General features: G+C 37.9%; 1 protein-coding gene across 12 annotated transcripts; it reads right to left on the minus strand.

Annotated features, from left to right (window-relative positions):
* Positions 1-2,380: 2,380 nt before the first annotated feature.
* On the minus strand, positions 2,381-19,442 carry TNFRSF17 (TNF receptor superfamily member 17). Of its 12 annotated transcripts, none has more exons than XM_026858687.1 (5): positions 19,359-19,375; positions 13,331-13,426; positions 4,139-4,273; positions 3,683-3,811; positions 2,381-2,934 (listed from the first exon to the last, which is right to left on the minus strand). In XM_026858687.1, the coding sequence occupies exons 3-5, from the start codon at positions 4,251-4,253 to the stop codon at positions 2,678-2,680; spliced, it is 501 nt and encodes a 166-aa protein (XP_026714488.1). In that variant the 5' UTR covers positions 4,254-4,273; positions 13,331-13,426; positions 19,359-19,375; the 3' UTR covers positions 2,381-2,677. The 12 variants fall into 12 exon arrangements, with proteins under 12 accessions (XP_026714488.1, XP_026714489.1, XP_026714487.1 ...); XM_026858688.1 differs by lacking the exon at positions 19,359-19,375 and adding an exon at positions 13,596-13,612 and having other exon boundaries at positions 13,331-13,421; XM_026858686.1 differs by lacking the exon at positions 19,359-19,375 and adding an exon at positions 8,387-8,453 and having other exon boundaries at positions 13,331-13,428.

Genomic DNA, 19,442 nt, shown 5'->3' on the forward strand with positions numbered 1-19,442 from the left:
GCCTTCGGGGGTTCCTGGGAAAAAGGCGCGGAGCTGCCAGGCCCGGCCTCTGGCGGCGGCAACGCGGGGTGCTCGGCCCCGAGGGAACCCCCGGGCAGCTCCTCCACCTCTCGGAAAAGCCTGACGGCCCGCCCGTGCCGTAATTCTGTGGGAAGGGGAAGAAATACCGGGCAGATGAAAGTTGAGAAAAACGGAAATAAAATCCTGTCACATGTGCCGTGTAAGCTAAAAGTCCTACAAGGTTCACGTTTCAAAAAAAACCCGGTACAGAAATTGTGAAACCTTCGATAAAAAAAAAAAAAAGGCAAGTAATTTGCTTAAATGTTGTAGACTCGTTTTAAGGCATCATCTGGCTGGTTTGTTGCACACACTCAGTATAGTGCTGTGTGTTTGCCACATCCTCCACACTGTGTCAGGCAACAGAGCATAGCTTTTTTTTTTTTTTTTTTTTAAGATTTCCTAGATAATAATAGTAAATTTCGTACCTCTGTGGGCCTATTTCAGAGTTGCTGGCTGTGTGTGACTAGACCTACACAGCTAACTCATAACTGGCCCAAACGTTGTGGTCAGCCTCCTAAAGATGCTGTAATGGTGATTGTTTGTAAATTTTGTGCAATAATTTGCTAGTCTTAAGACTTGAATTCATCATTCATTCGAGAATCTGAAATAGAAAATTATCTACAAGTAAAAAGATTGCTGTTGTTTTCGCAGTTTTCCAGGAGTTAAACTGGCCTAATACTGGGAACATAATATTAATGCTTGGGAGGTAAGGTGGCACAAGTACATCCCTAATTTTAGGCCATACAGTAGCATAGCATGACTATATTTAATCAGCAGTCCTTGTACATATAACAAGGGCAAGTATAAAAATTAGTAAAATAGAAAGAAATCTTCATAGAATACAGTTTGAAAAATTCTTTGCACTTAAAGGAAAGTCTGCACCATCAGGAAATACATTGGGATTGCAGGTATGGTGCTTTACAGCACCAGAACCTCCCTCATTGTGACCTGGAGATACTATCAGAGCTCTGTACTCTACAAAAATTCATGCATAAGAGTAACTACCATCATCTACCTGGACTTGTGCAAAGCATGTGACACTGTCCTGCACAACATCCTTGTCTCTTAATTGCAGAGACATGTATGTGATGGATGGACCACTCATGGGTAAGGAATGGGCTGGGTGGTCGCACTCAAGAGAGTTGCGGTCAGTGGCTCCATGTCCAAGTGCAGAGCAGTGACGAGTGCCGTTCCCCAGGGGCGGGGTTGGCACCGGCGCTGTTTAACATCTTGGTCGGTGCCGTGGACAGTGGAATCGAGGCACCCTCAGCAAGTTCACCAACGACACCGAGCTGTGTGGTGCGGGGACACGCTGGAGGGAAGGGATGTGCCATCCAGAGGGACTGGACAGGCTGCAGAGGTGGCCTGTGCAAACCTCAGGGAGTTCAACAAGGCCAAGGGCAAGGTCCTGCCCATGGGTCGGGGCAATCCCAAGCACAGACACGGGCTGGGCGAGGAGTGGATTGAGAGCAGCCCCAAGGAGAAGGACTTGGGGTGTCAGTGGATGGAAAACTGACTGTGAGCCAGCAATGTGTGCTCACAGCCCAGAAAGCCAACCCTGTCCTGGGCTGCACCCAGAGCAGGGTGGGCAGCAGGGTGAGGGGGGGGATTCTCCCACTGTGCTCCGCTCTTGTGAGACCCCCCTGCAGTGCTGGGTCCAGCTCTGGGGGCACCAACATAAGGATATGGACCTGCTCAAGCCAGTCCAGAGGAGGCCATGAAGATGATCAGGGGCTGGAGCACCCCCCTGTGAGGACAGGCTGAGAGAGTTGGGGGGTTCAGCTGGAGAAGAGAAGGCTCCAGGGAGACCTTAGAGCAGCCTCCCAGTACTTAAAGGGGCTACAGGAAAGGTGGGGAAGGACTCTTGATCAGGGGGTGTAGGGATAGGACCAGGGGTAACAGTTTTAAACTGAAAGAGGGTAAACTGCAAGTAGACATAAGGAAGAAATTCTTCCCTGTGAGGGTGGTGAGACACTGGCACAAGTTGCCCAGAGAAGCTGTGGCTGCCCCCTCCCTGGCAGTGTTCAAGGCCAGGTTGGACGGGGCTTTGAGCAGCCTGGGCTAGTGGAAGGTGTCCCTGCCCATGGCAAGGGGGGTTGGAACTGGATGATCTTTAAGGTCCCTTCCAACCCAAACCAGTCTGTGATTCTATTATGAGAACATTCCTATATCAAGCATCATAGGAGCTATTTGAAATTATTCTTTACAATACTGGGAATGCATTGTGGGTCTTCATTTCTGCCTCTTGGAGCATTCATTATGTACCATCAAGCAATTTTTGGCACAAGATCTGAATTTAACATACAATATGTATTTGCAAACTTGTTTATTGATGGATTTGTATATATCCAGCAGAAGTAGATACAATCTCTAAAGGTGGAAAAAGCCATCCTATGTAGGGACTTTCAGAAATTAAAAATTCCAATAACTAATCTGGTACCTGAGAATAATGTAGAAATACTTGACCAAAGAGATACTAGAATCAGAAATAATATGCCGGTATTAACAAAAGCTCAATGGCAGATCTATAAGGATGATGTACTAGCCTTCTCCACTGACTGCAAGTATTAAGATTAATAGCTATACTGGAATAACTCTATTATTATGCAGGAAATAGTCACCCTGCACCCAGGATATAGTTGCAATAATCAAAAGATTTTGTGGTAACTAGAACAGTAGCTCCTTCTTCTGTAGCTGGTAATGGAAATGAAGTTTCACAGCCAGTCTGAGGTTTTACCAAGCCACAGTCACTGCAAGTGCATTCTTCCACTGAATACATTAATGTTTCACTTTGAAGTGAGTATCTAATTCCTTCTGTATTCACACTGCTTTCAGTATTAGCCTTGAGAATATTATTCAGCTCCACAGAAGAGTCTGTAAATACACAAAGTTAATTTAGTAAAGACGTCATGCTATACCAGACATAGAGTTATTAGAGATCCAAATTTCATTATGTTCCAACTATGTCCCTAGCCTTAGTGAAAGTTTTAAGATGTAGTTATATGTGACAATCTTTTGTTCTATGATAATATACCCCTTATACTGCAGGATAAACATTGAATAATCTGTTATTAGATTATTATTTTCTAATCTGCTATTATTTACTGGCTGAACAGTCCACAAATATTGGTATTTGTAAAATGTAAAAATAACAATTTTTTCACCTAACCAAAATATATCACATATGCTTCTCACAGATCACAATATTAAGTAAAATTATTTGATGATTTTTAAGATGGAAAGCTAGTATTGGATGTGTATCATGTACCTGGGTAGAATTCCTTTTGCATTCAATGAGAAGAGGATGAAACCCTTATAAAGATCTTTTGCTATTGAGGGTCATAAATGATTTCTCAAACACCAACAAGCCAGGTATGAATATGCAACAAAACAATCCTAACATGATTCAGAACCAACAAAGAGAGATTGCTGCTTTTACAAGTTATCATTTAGATATTTTATTCCCTGATAACTTTAATAACTTCATTCAGACTATTTGAGGAATATAAAACAATCCAAAGACAGTTATCAGAATCTGGTATAAATTACATGCAAAATTTACACATGGTAAGTAGCTAAAATGTACAACAATTAAACTTATTTGATAATCTTATTTATTCACCTGTGTTTTTCAGTTTTTCTTTTAGTTGCTTTAGATGCTTCCATTTAAAGACCATTAAGGTGAACAGAGTGAGCATTAAAATTACTCCTAAGCCCAAACAAATCCAAAGAACTCCACTTGAATCAGTACCTTATGAAATACAAGAGATGCATTAAATTAATTGTAAACAGTAACCAATGACCAGTAAACACATAAAACTTCTATATCAAAAGAACAACTTATATTTCTATTCAGTGACAGCTCAAGTAAAGCTTGAGAGCTTTGGAAATTTACTCTTCTTAACACAAATACTCATATAGGACACACTGGATGTGTCTAATATTTTTGAGCCTATATATTATTCTGAGAACCATTTTCCAGGTTTTAGACTTTAAGTTTTTATGTTTACGATTCCATTTAAAATACAACATGAAAATGCCCAGCATAGTCACAAAGTATTGCAGAAGCATTACTTACTCTTATCACAGTAGTTTTCACATGAAGGTGGCGGAGTACTAGGACATCGAAGATGACAAGGCTTACAAGAGAGCAGCAAATTATCAAAGTATTCATTTTGTGGGCAGTGTGCCATCAGGGTCGGTAATTACGGAACTGAAAAGCCCAAGAAATTGTGAAAGAGTGAGGATCATCTACAAAGGGCTTTTCAGTTCTCAGTTTCAGTAAATTAAGAACAGCTAGCAATAATAGTTAGACTTCGATCACAGTACCACTATGTAGTATCATGTTAAATAAAAAGGATTTAACTCTGAGGCCCCCAAGGAATTACTGTTCCTTTTTCGGCAAGTCACAATTGTAGAAAAACCGAACAGCTGCACCAAGATAATTTTCAATGTAAATTTTGTCTGAAACAGAAAATGGTTATTTATGGAAGCCATTTCTTGAACAGGTGCTAAACATTATAAACTGTAGAAAAGCAAGATCTCCAAACAGGAGTTCATAATAATTGTTCTTGGGTTTAGAATTTTGTGGGGTTTTTCATGGTGATGGGCCACAGTAATTATGTTTTCCTGTAATATGCAGGCTATGCAATGCCTAATTTTTGTTCTTTTTGTCCAGTCGAAGGAGTATACGATGAAAAAAAATAGAGGCAGGAGGCACAGCAGTAACAAGATACAACCAATCCAGTTTCTAGGTTTGCCCCTGACTCATTCTCCAACTTCAGACACTTCCTTCGAGCCCGTTCCCCTGGTGTCGTGGTTTAAACCCGGCTGGCAGCCAAGCACCACACAGATGCTTGCTCACCCTCCCCCACCCCCAGGGAATGGGGATGAAAGTTGAAGGGGTAAGGGTAAGGACACTCATAGGTTGTGATAAATATATAATAGTTGAAACAAAATGAAATAATAATAATAGAAAATACAAATGGGTAATGCACAGCGTGATTGCTCACTACCCACTGACCAATGCCCAGCCTGTTCCAGGCCAATGATCCCAGGGAAGAGAGATCCTGAAACCACCATCCTGAAAACCTGCGTGGAGCTTCCCAGTCAGCCCTTAGCTATATACTGAGCATGACGTTAGATGATATGGATTAGTCCATTGGCCAGTGTGGGTCTGTTGCTTTGGCTGTTCTCCCTCAAAGCTTCTGGTGTACCTGTGCACTAGCAGGACAGGAGAAGTTGTCAAATCCTTGATTTCTTAGCAACAACTAAAAACATCAGTACGTTATCAACATTCTTCTCATATCAAATCCCACACTGAATCCAAACCACATCACTATTCTAGCTACTAAGAAGGAAGGAAAAGAAAACCAATTAGCTCTATCCCAGCTGAAACGAGAACACCTGGATGGACAATAATATTTAGAACACATAGATGATTAAATAGTAACTTTTTGTAAATGAATGATTTTCTGATTTTAGATGAGATACTGTTAAAGGACAAGTTCAACAATTACTTCACAACTGTGCTCTACAAAATACATCTAAGGCCTTCAGTTGTAATGGAAAGACAAAAATCTAGAGATTCAGTGACTGGGATATTGCTCCTCAATTCCATATTATCCTCATTTATCTAGTCTATGACATTTCGGTCAGCTTTTTTGCTTGGTTCATTTTGGGGGTTTTCAATGTTTTTTTGCTTATAACCACAGTTATATGTGAAATTTAATCAGTTTACAATCTAATTGTGAAAGAAGACTTATATGAATATTTTCCAATTTTGATTCCAAACATTATCTGCATTTTATCCCTTATTTTTCCATAATACAGAACTGTTACTGTACTAAAACTGGAGTACCCAGCATGGAAAAATAGGTGTGCCATAGGTTTCAATTCTCGTGGTAGAATGTACACCTCCTTCCCAGCCAGGTGATGGGGCACACTGAGCATGCTTAGATTTGTCAGTGTATGTGCAGTGAGTGTATCATTTCTGAAAATACATTTGGTCTTCTCCCAGGAAAAAAAAAGGCTTCAATAACAGACTGCCATAATGAAAATAATTTACACATCTTACTTGTATCTTGACTTTTTAATCTAATAGAATTTATTTTAAACACAAAGTTAAACAGTAATATCTAGAAAGTTGCTATAAGTGCCTCGATCCAGTATCAGTGCCACAGATAGAATTACAGGCTTATTTATAGTTAAATTTCTGCTCAACATAATTAATTGCCTTTTTGACTACAGAAAAAGACAAATATTGTATAAGGAATTGTAATTTCATATCACATGACTATATATGAGACTTATTTTGCCACAAAATGCACCATGTGGGAATACACAAATTGTTTTCAGTGGAATAGTCTACAAAGCAATCTGTCTGTCGGTCTCTAGCATATGGAACTGCTTATGGTGGCGTCTGCACTTGCTTCTATAGGCCAGGTGCACAGCTGGAAGCTTTTCTCCCTATTCCAAGATTAATGGATAAACAGGAATTGACAAATTCTGATTTAGGTGTGATATGGATACAGACTGTGGGTGATGCCAAAAATTTCACCAGGAAGTCAGTGCCAGTGCTGAGGTCATAAAACTCATTCTGACTTGCTTCCTACCACTAGAATATCATTCCTATTTCTGATGAAGCACCATGTGGTAGCTTATGCATAGAGTGATTTGAGTTTTTGCTTTTATGATGCTGTTTAATCTTTTCAGTCATGGCGAGGACAATCGCATGTGATCAGAAGGTGTCAGATATTTGTGAAAGTACCTTTGTGGTATCCACAGGTACGATAAGTGAATTTCAGAACAGACAAGCTGGCTCCAATGCTTTAATCTTTTGTCAGTATAATTCCACTGACTTCAATTAAATGCTCTCTAATTTTACTGAAATTGAATATTTTCATATCTATGACTTGTTCTAAGACCCCTTATTATTTTAGAAAGGAAACAGCTGACTAATTCTTTAATTATTTTCTTCAACTGATTCCAACACTATACACCTGCAGGATAGGTACAGTCTTTACTGTAGTAGAATTCCTTATGAAATCCACAGCTCAAATTCCAAAACTCTCAAACTATATCCAGCTGCTGAATGCTTCTAACATTATTTTAGTAGTCTAGAGAAATCACGTGTGCACTCTAACAGATAAATGAACTTGTTCCTTAATCAGTTTCACACTTTTGTTTTCCCCAGTTGTACTAGGGGTGTGGGGAAGGACTGCCTGTGTGTGTTTCAGCTGCTTTTATTACAGTTTTCTTGCCTCATTTTTTTTAATGTACAGTAATGACACTAGTTTGTGTTTTTTTTATTTTGACTAAATTGTGTAGGTCTATTTTGAACACTAGCTTCCTTAAACAAAGTAGTTTTGTTAAATAGGTGGGTTTATAGCATTTTGGTATTTCACAGCTTCACAACAAAGAGAAAGTTCAGATTGACAATGGTGAGTATTTTTGCTGGGAGATAGCAAAATACTGTTGTTACACAGCATGTAGAAATCCCAAGTAGGCCACACAGATAATATAAAGCTTGAACAATGATAACTGATAAACTCCTAAAAGTTCAGTGTTGTTACCACAAAGAAAGAAACCTTGAAATGCTTGCTAGCAGTAGGTTTTGTTAAACAGAACACCTTTAGGTGCCACTTCAGGTCTTCTTCCAAATTTTTTTTAAAATGGAAGAGGGATTCTACTGAGAGGTGTCCATGACTTCTCCCATATACACACAACATTCTATACCACTGACCAAAGAGCAAAAAACAATGCTTAGCACTCCAGAAGTCAATACATGTCCTTTAGTGGTTTTTTGAAAACAGACCTCAAACAAAAATGCACACGGATACTTACAAGGTAGCTTCAAAAGGTATTGGCTGAAGGAGGATGTAACTCCTACTGTAGGTAGTACTATCAGAGTCTCCACTTTACTTTTTGCTATTAAATTCTTTCCTCTGTTTTCCTAGCCCAGAAGAAATGCATCTGGTGTTACTTATTGGCAATGGCTTTTCTTGTGTATGCAAGATACCTCTCTCTCCAAAACAGCATGCTATCACTGTACTTTAATACATCTGCTGTGTGATATGCTGAAGTGTTAATACTGTGATTCCTAAAATATTTTGTCACTCTAATGTAGTAAGATACATCCGAAATCAGACTATTTTGGCACAAAGATGATTCATGTGTAATTAGTAAGACTGGTCTGTAGGTCACCAAAGATGTGGCTGGATTATATACAGCTAAGCTGATTAAATATCTTGGGTTTAGCAAAAGGGATAGTCCTGCTCTTCACTCTACAGTATTCTGAAGCACAAGGAAGGGCTCTAGGGCTTACCTGACCATGTGACAAGCAGCTTTAATTTGTTAATCCAGTTGGTTCATAGAGCTTTACTCCCTCAGGCCTGGAATAAAGGCCAGAAACAGAATAGAAAAAAAAGATGAACAGCTGATTATCTAGTGGGGATGTAAAACTAAGTCCACCATGGAAGTACCAATTTGGCAAACTAATGTGCCAATATCTTAATTTAAAAGGTCCTGTCAAACTAAGTACAGCAGAAATTAACTTGTGTCTAATATGATATTGTGTAATTGGGATCATAAAATATTGTGGCAGGTATGCTTACATTCTCTATAACCAGTTGGCCCGAAACAGTTTTCTGGCCAACTAACAGTGGTAGTTAGAGTTCAAGCACATTTATCATAAGACATAGAAGTAAGTACAAAGAAGTCTCATCTTTCCAGTCAAACTGTAGGAAACTTCCCCTCAAGTAAAAGGCTAAATACAGCTCATTTCATCAGAGCTCTGGAGAATACTGCTGCTTCTTATAGTAATAATTTTCCTCCTACGATTGGACTACTATTTCCCGAAGCTTACAGCCTTTAGAGATAAATGAATTTTCTGGATCACTATGCCCCAAAACACAAATGCTTGATTATTAAGCAATACAGTACATTTTTCAGACATAGGAAAGTGGGGAGCAATGGTAGTAAAGGGTCTCTAATGTGTCATTCATAGACACAACCACCATACAAGTCACAGTCTTTTCTCTTTAGCTATATATAGTTTTACTGATGTATGTAATGTCAAAACAGAGGCAACAAATGGTAGAAAAACTATGAGGAATTACAGCTGTCATGGTCTGTTGCCTTTGTTTTCTGCACATCCTAACATTCCAAAGTCCTACTTCTCAATGGTCTGAAAGCAAGCATATAATTGGAAGATCTTGGTAAGCAATAATTCCCAGTGATAGACCTTGGCTACACATCTAAAACAAATATTATTTCAAAATCTACATCCTGTGGTTCACCTGCTGTTTTCACTGACTACATAAGACATCTCAGAACTTCTGAAGACAAGTATCGTAGAGCGTTCTGAAATTACATTTTGGGGGACCATTTCTTATCTGCCCATGCCTCTAAAAACCATACTAGAAATATTTATTCTCAAAGCAGAAATTAATCCAACATAACTGTTTTTCAATTCAGTAAAACACTGTGTTGTTCACTGTCAAAAACAAGTGTCAAACTGTGCCAGAAAAAGCTAACTCGTTCAACAGAGGATTATTTGGTGCAGTGCGCAGAAAATGTATTTGATAGTTACTACGTAGATGGGGTGATGGCACTTGCAGTACAACATATCTGGGGAAATGATGTGCTACAGGAATAGGGAAGACATTTTCTATCTTAACAAGATTCTTGTGCAACCTTCATTTTTGAGTAACTTGGATAGAAGGAAGTTAATATTTAAAAAAAAAACCAAACCTTTAAGCATTTTGTTGGGAGAAGTGGCTTTAATGAGAGATGTAATACCTGAATTCAGAAGCTGTTTATAAAGTAGAGTATTGGATTCAGACAAGCAATGAAACAAAACCCAGAAGCATTAAGAATAAATTCATTAAGTGAGATTAAGGTAAGGATATTGTTACTCAGAAACTGTAGTTATGTTAATAATTTATCCACTGCCTAGTATAATACACATTAAATCCTGTAAGCAGCAGAATATTTTGGTTTATGTAGACTGCACCACACACCCCCAAAAAAAAATCTCTAAGATGACTAGATACTGATGGTTCTCCTACAGTGATATTTACCTTCAGAGAATAATAAATATATGGCTTATTTACCGGTGAAGTTACATTTCAGCTTCTTTTCAGTTACAGGATTTACAGGGCTTGCACTGGCTTTCCACGCAGAGTTACATGTTGCTACTAATAAATGCTTTCTCCTTGTCACTTGATTTTGCTCCAAAAGGATGATGGAAATTAGTAGAATTGTGCAAAATAAGAAAGGATTTATTGAATATAATAATGAGTCATTTAACTGTAAATCCACAAAGTATTGCCAGGCAAGTATTTCTGCAGTTACATTACTGTAACTTTAGTTCAAAAACTCCCCAAGATATCCTCCAAGAATAATATAATTCAGACAAGCTGACTTGCTGAAGTTGACATTATTACAGAGAGTAATGGGAAATAAGTTTAAGAAGAAAAGTGTCAACTGCAGAAACAACAGAAAAAAGAAAAGGAAAAAAATTTCTCAGATTTCTCCTAAAGTGTTTCAATCTGACTCAAGAGTGACACCCAGGGACAATTTATAAAGACCAGTATGAAATATACTTCTTTGCTCTCCTAATGATTATCAACCACTGACAACTCTCTGAACTTCAAACCTATATCTGGAAGCATTTGTTCTTTAGAAGAATAATTTTAACATACCCTCAATTCTACTAGGGTATCAAACTACTGAACGAGATTTCAAGAAATCAAATAATTTTTACTTGTGAAGATAGTACAGATAAGTAACAGCACAGCACAGACCAGGAGGTAGTATCTTGAAGCTGTACACACACACTCTAAATTTACAACCTTCTATCATGTGAGCAGAAGTTACATGCCACTTTGGCAGAATATGAGCATACTAGGCACAGAGCATCCAGCCAGAGCATTATCTGCCATGAAACCAAATTTGATTGTTGGTTTCCTTAAACATCTGGAGAAGCCTAAGACTTCCAGAAATCCTTGTCAGTGCCCATGTTTATCATGTGTTAAATTGGTATTACTTATATGACAGAAATTAGCCATCTGAAAAAGGCAAGGAGAATTTTATCTGTCACTATTTAATTTGAAAAAAAAGCTATTGTGAGTTTCAACACTGAAATAATAAAATGAAAACTCTGAACAGAAAACCAAAGAAAGTAATACTATTATATCAATAATTGAACATAAAGACTGAAATTCATCTCTCACAGTACAGTAGCTTAAGGTCTGTTTACCACACATACTTCAACAACAAAGCTTTGTTCTGACACTGCTTTGGAGTATCTCTGTTCGTGCTTGTGCCAGCTTTTTTGCCTGACTGTACTTCAGAAATTCTGCTGGCATAATTACATAGCACTTACCGAGAGAAAGAGGGTTTTCTGCTAGAACTATTACATTCCCTTCACAAACAACATTAGCTAGGCTGACAAAGGAATTCTTCTGGCTGTATAGTTGCTTCTACATTGGTCGTTTTATGCTGGCACAGCTCTTCTGGGTAGCACATGTAATTCTTTTTTTCACTCACTAAGGCAACTAACCTACACTGACAAGTCTTGCAGTACCAGGCTTGGTCTGAGAAAAAAAAAAAAAAAAAAAAAAAAAAAAAAAAGTCTTTTATCAATCACCTCATCACTACAATCCTAAAAATCTTCAAGGTCAATGTAGATACAAAAACCTCACCAATTTTTCTTCCTAAAAGTTACTGCACTTCAAGGAACAGCAGTGTAACAGACAGTTATCACCTAAAAAAGCGTTAAAACTGTCTGAAACAGTTCTTTTCAGAAATCCGTATTTTGTGAAATGTATGCTTTAACTGTATGGCTGGGAGGAGATAAACTGTTCTAGGAATGGGGTACACACTGCTAATGAACAAAAGGAAGGGGTTATTAAAGGATTGATCATGTTCATTAACTTTTACAAGCTGCACAGGCCAATGCTCTTTTTAGACACAATATTGTTTAATGTCATTGAGTACAGTGCAAAATCAAGAACAATGTGAATTTTGCCTGTTTGGTTCAGCACATTTTAATTAGACTGCTGCATTGGAAAGAGTGATGTTGCTACAACTGAAGAGAAAAATGTTCCTTAAAAATAGTAATTAAAATAACAATACTATAAACACAGTCAACTAAATCTCAGATAAGTTCTGTATCCCTTCCTGTGTTCAAAGTTTACTTAGCTAGGAACCAAGTTATGTAAAAGATTAAGTGCGTAGCACAGAAAACCAGTATTAATAGACTCTGAACCTTCTGGGGAAAGAAGATACCTTTTCATTTGTCTGACATTCCACATGTGCCAACATCATTATGTAACTAATAAGGACAATGCATAAACCAATAATTGTGCAAGCAAGTTTGGATTAAGCTAATACTTGTTAGAATGCCAGTTTTTTTATGTTAGTGCAATAATTTTTACAGAATGTAAACTTTTTTTTTTCCCCTTAAATTTTATAACGTAAGCACTTACATTTTCTGTTGGAAAAATAATCTCCCACATGCTACTATTTTAGGGACTTTGCAGATGGACAAAACAAACTAAAACTAATCAGTGGTGTAATGCCAAAAGGAGTAATGGAGTTACAACAAAAATAAATGTGCGTGAACACGTATGAATGACATGAAGTGCTTAGCATACACTAAAGTCTAACAAGAATTTTTCTTCTGATAATTTTAACCAAATTCTCTAGCCATTCAGTGTGTGGACAAGTTTAGGTAATACACAATTACTTTATTTCAAACTCCCATGTACAGCATCACACAATGCCAATATATTCTTTCCCTCAAGACAGGAGGGAAATTGTAATTAATTTAGCCATCCCTATTCCAGAATAATTCCCCATGCAAATTGCTTTCTCTGGAATAAAAATACTGGCATAGAATAATTCTAGAGAATTAATGCTATTTAGAAACAAGCTCACTATGTCATTCTCACAATTTCATAATGAAGTAATTATTTTCTACAACAATGTTAACTAGCTATAGAAGAGCTTTAAAAATCCCATGATGCTGTTATTCTTTCTTCATAACAATAATGCCATTTTGCTTTAGTCATTACTGAAACTAAAATCTTAAGGGATCTCTAACGGACAAAATGCTCCCTCAACTAAAATTCTGGAGAATTAAGAAGGGAAAAAGAAAACACATGAAAATCCCACATGGAACTACTTTTCTATTCTCAGCTCCCTGGAGACAGACTGACAGCATCTAAAACTTTCCACATGAAATAAGTGTTATAAAACTTACCACATGTATAAGGCAGGAGATCTGGCCTGGAAATGTTATGGAACCCAACAGTGGACATGGCAACTCTAAGCTTCTCCATGTCAAGGAATCACTGCACTAAGAAAGGGTGTAAATAAACAGCATGTTACATATCCTGCATTAACCCCCTGTATTGGCATTTTCAGTCCTAAATTCAGCATCTTCATTATCACACAAAAACATTATTTATTAACATGTAAAATTATGTAAAGTACAGCTGAATTCTGTTCTGATTGTGGGGACTCACCTTGTGCCTGTGTGTCAGACTGTAAGCCCCACTTTAAATGCGAGCCATTATCTTCTATGTCTTTACCTCTGTATCAAGCTACAAGATTAAAAATGGGACGGTATCCAGAATTGTATATTCTCTCTGTTTCTTGTCTCCTTCTAGAACAATATTAGCTTTCAACCAGTGGAAGAACATCTCCTGAGGATTTGGCACTTAAAAGTTATCATTGTTGCTCAGTCAACCCAGCATCCCAGCACCTGACATTCTCAGATTTGTCTCAAGTCACAAGGAGCAAAATTATCCTGTTTCCAGTTATCACTTCCAGAGAATCTATGTATCTTGGGCTTGTAATATTTACTCTCCACCATCTAACAGATTTACAGATAAAAACAAATTTACTCTAACAAAGCAGAAGGTTAATTTTTTAATCAAAATGTTGCTAATCAAGATGAAAGCATAAGAACACTTGAACAGAGGTCTGGATTGTATTTAACAGGATTTATTTTCAGCTGCTTCAGTATCTTAACTAACATGATGCCTCCTCCCACCAGTCCTACACCTGGCTTTCAGATCTCTAAAACCAGACAGACTCTGCCTTTCTCCAAAATAGATTCCCCACTGTCTCTAACTTTTCCAATCATACCTCAGTCACTGTATACATCATTAAAGTGATCTCATTCTTCCCTTCCTCGGATGCATGTCCTTTGCTCAGCACATTCCTTCCACATTAAGCAATCCTGTTATTTACAACATTTTCAACTGCCATAAGGTTTATAAACTATGTATAGATTCTTCCCAGTGGGCACACCTAAACCCCCATCTTTGTTTATTTTGAGCTTTGATAGCAAAAGAGCCCACACATAACAAACAGTTCTGATAGCAAAACTACTTACCTAAACCACCCTCACCCTAGTTTATCAGTCTGGAGACTCATGGTACCGAAAGCACAGAAGAAAATCTATCTAAGGAGTAAACTGCAATGGCTGTGCATTAAAGGAGAGGAATCAAAGAACTAGCTAGCACACAAGCTACAGATTTTTCAAATCTGAATAGGCCAACTAAGCAATAGATCACATAGCTGAGCCTCCAATTAAAGTCACCTGAAAAAAAAGAAAAAAAACAAACAGATGGCACTGATAAAAAATACAACCTGTCAGTCTTTTTTTCTAGAGATATACAAGCAAGAGAAAGAAAGGCTGTGTATACACACAAAAGTGAGACACATGATTACCTAAGCTAAACATATGAAGCAATTGAGAGATAAGGAGATGGACATGGAGAATTATAAACAGGTATTTTAGTGTATAGATCCATGTATTTCCTGTATTAGCTAAAGTAAAAACAATTAAATGTATTTTTTGAAGCCTGCAGTACGTGCTTTAACTGCTCAAAAAGAAATGCTTTAATCCTAGACTAGAGACCTCAAAAAGAAGAATCCTGCTCAGAAGCACTCACCAACCTACAGTGAAATGTGTAAGAGTTAAGCTGCTAAATTCCTTTGAGGGTACCCATGTGCAAGCTTGGAGTAATTCTATAACTGGACTGTGGAAGTGAGCTTATGCTGTGGTGCTACGTTTGGAAGACCAAAGAAGTCTTTTATTTGAATCTTCTCCAATGAAATAGCTTAAAATACATTCAGTAAGGTAAAACAAATACAGCAATTATGTGAGTGTCCAGCAGAGGGAGAGTAACAGGTCAGAAACAGCTAACATTTGTTAAATAGCAGGGTTAGGACAAACAAGTGAAAAGATGTTTCCAGGTCAAGATATATTGGTTTGGATTATACATGATCTTGTGCCTCTTTGTAATTCACTTACACTTTCAGGAACACCAGCAAAGCTTAGGACAGACTTGGCTTTTGAAAAAAGCCATCATGCTGAAACATAGTGTGTTTTTTGTTCTGTAGTTCTCAGCTACATCTCCACAGGCTACCTGGAAAGCAAATTAGCCGGAGTTTAAGAATATTAATTTATAATCTCCTGGCACCTAATCAAACTTAATCTAACTCAGCATTTTCAGTTCTGTGTCAGGCCTCATTAATATTATGAAAGGTATTTAGAAAAATTCTTATACAGCCTTCCTTCAAGAGAGGTATATCACTTGTACTTAGGAACAGCCTTAATGCATGTTTTCCACAAAAACTTTCTATGCATTTAACTCTATCTGCTTCTTCTAAGTAATGCTAAACTTAATTTCTAGAATGCCTTTTAAGATCGTTTCTTCACATAAGCCTCAAATAGAGCTATGCTTCTGGAATGGCACTTTCATAGCTGAGCAGTTTCCTATACTTTTAATAATTACCTTGTAACTCTTGTCTTTTCTTCCTCCTAGGTAAATAACTTGTTCATTTAGCTTTGTTTTTAAAGGCTCATTCTGACTTCAAAGCAATTCTAAACATCAGGCTACTCATTTAAGTGCATAACTAATGTACATATTTGAATACCTTTAAATTTCAGGGCATGGTTCAAAGCGTGTCACTTGGAATTTTAGCTTGCTGCCACACCAGAAAGGGAAGTCTTACTCCTTTCCTGCTCCTCCCAATCTCAGCCAAATGCTTTCTTGCCCATTTTTGCAGCAGCTCAGCAACTTATCTGATCTCAAGGTAAACTGAGTCAATTCACTCATAACCCAGCACCCTAAACCCACCCTCCTTCCCCCTTAGACTTCTGCTATTTAATGGAGTTTGATAAGCTTACCTGTTGGCGGCAAGCTGTTAACTGCTTGAAGCTGGTAACCTGTTTGAAGACTTCTAGTGATATATATCTCTCTTCTCTGCTTCAGTTCACATAATTAAAACATTAGTATTTCATATCTATCTGCTAGGGTATAAAGTGCTTGTGAGAACGTTGGATGAAAGTTACTACTGAAGTACAGTACTATTCCTAATATCATATGAATGAAGACCTTCATTTCACTGCTATAGGACTGGCTTATCATTGGCTGCAAACTAGTGGTGAAGCTACCTTGAGATGGTTTATATGTGAATAGCTTGCTCTCACTAAAAAAAAAAGTCCGGTTCCTCATTCTTACTTAATACCAGATCTGGCATTTGTCAAACACCTCTTAAGAGTTGATTCATCTTAGTAATCCAGGAGGAAAAGAAAGTCAGTTGTTCTGTAGCTAAATTTAATGAGATAGACTGATTCAGCGAAGGGTCTAACAAGAGCTAGAAGGCAGCACAAGGACAGGTAGAACTGCAACTGTGGAGGAGATAGTTTCTGCACCCCAGTCCCCACATGTTAACCCTGAGGTGGTCCAGTCTCCTCTTTTCTAAGCAGTGCTTTAATAATTTAAGTCAGTCCTGATGTGATGATAGATTTATATGGGTGGTTCTCAGTAAGAAAAGCTTTTTAGTATTTATTAAATGAAGAGCTAAACATTTTGATACAAAAGAGATTTAAACAAGAAAAACTTTTATAATGCTTTAATATTTCAAGAGAACGTGACAATGTACATATACAGATATTTTGCCAGTAAAATTATCATGATTCCACTTAGATTTTGTTTGGAGTACCAGCTGTTTCCAAGTGGAAAAACAAACTACTAGTCCTGTTAAAAATTTATTATTTGAGTTTACACAATTCCTATGTGTGACATAGCCTGCAAAACAGGTTTGTACACTCTGAAGGACATCTGGCATCTTCTGAAATTCGGTGGACTAATTGTTTATATCCTAGCAAGTACCTGGGGAATAAGTACCTGCCAAGAAAGGAAGGAATGTTGGATAACACAATTCTTTTCCTCTGAAATCAGTGGTAACACACTTCCATACCTTTGATTGAACACATATTTGGTCTCACTCCCTGCAACCCACCAAAAAAAAAAAAAAAACCACAACTCAGTAATTTAGGAGCTGGCAGAATGAAGCTCCATTTCAAAAAACCTTCAAGAGCCTTTTTAAGGAATACCAAAGTATATGTAAGAATGTCTGTCCACATGTTCTGTGTGCTGGTATTCTTAAAGTAATTCTTAATTGCCTTGAAAATATAGTACCTGCCTCCACTTAAGCCTTTCCTGACTTGTAGGCTGTGTCAAGGCTCCAATAAAAAACAAGCTTGCAATACAGCATTACAGTCAATATAAACCTGAGCTATTAAATGCTCATAAGGATGGTAAAAAGTGTACAATAACAAGCCACTTCTGTCAGCAGAAGTCATGAAGCTTGTTTTCCACTGGATTTTTATTATTCAACAGTAGTAAACCCATGAGCTCCTTTGTTCCAAATGGTGTTAGCTTGTTTCCATACTACATGAAATGTATCAGATACCTACTGGTTTATAAATGTCACATAGCAAGCAAAGGTTAGTATTTAAAAACAAAACAAACCCAAGCAAACCCTCAGTAAGTTGAGAGTGCTATATTGAGGTGTTCCTTGTGATACTAGGGAAACTTATTTCTTAGTCCTGTAGCTTTACTTCTAACTGCTTCTTCCATTCCCCTAATAAAAATGGATCATATCCTATTCTTGCTTCTATCCCAGCCTTCAGTGGAACTGCATATGATTTATTTTTTATTTAACAAAAACATGATTCCAACACACAACTGAGAAACTTACTTGTAGTTTAACAAAATTCTAAATATTACAACAGTAACACAGGTGAGAATCTTTAATTATACTCAACTTTCAATAGTAGAGGCCCTGGAAATGCATATCTGAAAACTGAAATGGAATTCTGCACAAGAGAATAATGAGAGTGGCTTTCACAAAGTCTTTGAAACTCATTATTTAGGCTCTGGTGAGGGTAAGCTCTTGGTGCTTGAAGGAAAGACTTCCACTTAGCAAAGGTGTACAGTCTTTCATTGTGAATTACATTTTTTTTTCTTTCAAAATGAATTATCTGTGGTGTTGATAGGGATTTTTTTTTTTTTTTTACTTTTATAAGTGCTGCCCTGTACACTAGTGTTTTCCCTGAATATGATCACTTGGAAACACATTTTTCCATTAACACAAGTGCATTACCTGCCAGGTAGAATTTTTTGCTTGTCAAGGGTGTACATGTTGCTGTTGGTGTGCAGCCAGAAACCATCTGGTTCTTGTGTCAGTATTATGTTACATAAATGACACTATAAGAGTTTGTGTAGTTCTCCAACCAAAACTGCACCAGATTTTGTACTGGAGATCTTTACATTTTAGTTCTAAGCCCATCTGCTTTCAAAACAACTCCATAACCTGCCCTACAGTGTTTTAATATAAATAATGCTGCAGATGACTCAGTCCTCACATGTGAACACTCCAAAAAATTCCCTTCTCCCAAGCACTTGCTTCATCTAGTTACAAACACTTATGCTGAACCTTCTAAGATGAAATGCTGCCACAGACACGTGCAACCTGCTAACCAAAATCTACACGTTTCCCCTCTGTTCTTCCCCATCTCCTCCAAATATACTTCAAGCAATGTCTTCTGAGGTTGGGGTGGGGTGGGGTGTGTTTCTAATAAGTTCTAATAGTCTTGCCAGTCAAGGGCCTCAGTACTTGACAAGTCCTACCGAATCTGTCTTAACTGGATTTTCAAAAATCATAATAACCAAGTTAAAGTGTGCTGTAGAATTGCCAAAATTGGAACTTTTTAACGCATCCTGTCAACTTAAGGCTGGACACGCAGAGAAACGTTCACTCTCGACTCACGTGAGAGCACGTGTGCTCACAAATCTTCCTTTGGGAGGTTTGCTGACCCAGCGCAGGTGCCATCCCTTTATGTCACTCTGCACCTACACCTTCTAGGACTAGGTAGGTGCAATTTTGCATAGACAAAAGCTAAACCGAGCATGTCTTCACCTGACCTCCTGACGCCGAGTCCTTGAGGGAGGCGGGAAATCCAGAGAGGTGACACCCCGCCCGGGCCCGCGCTCTCTCCGCAGCCCCCG

Source organism: Athene cunicularia (genome assembly GCF_003259725.1).
Source record: "Athene cunicularia isolate RWA chromosome 14 unlocalized genomic scaffold, athCun1 chr14_part1, whole genome shotgun sequence".
Lineage (NCBI taxonomy): Eukaryota > Metazoa > Chordata > Aves > Strigiformes > Strigidae > Athene > Athene cunicularia.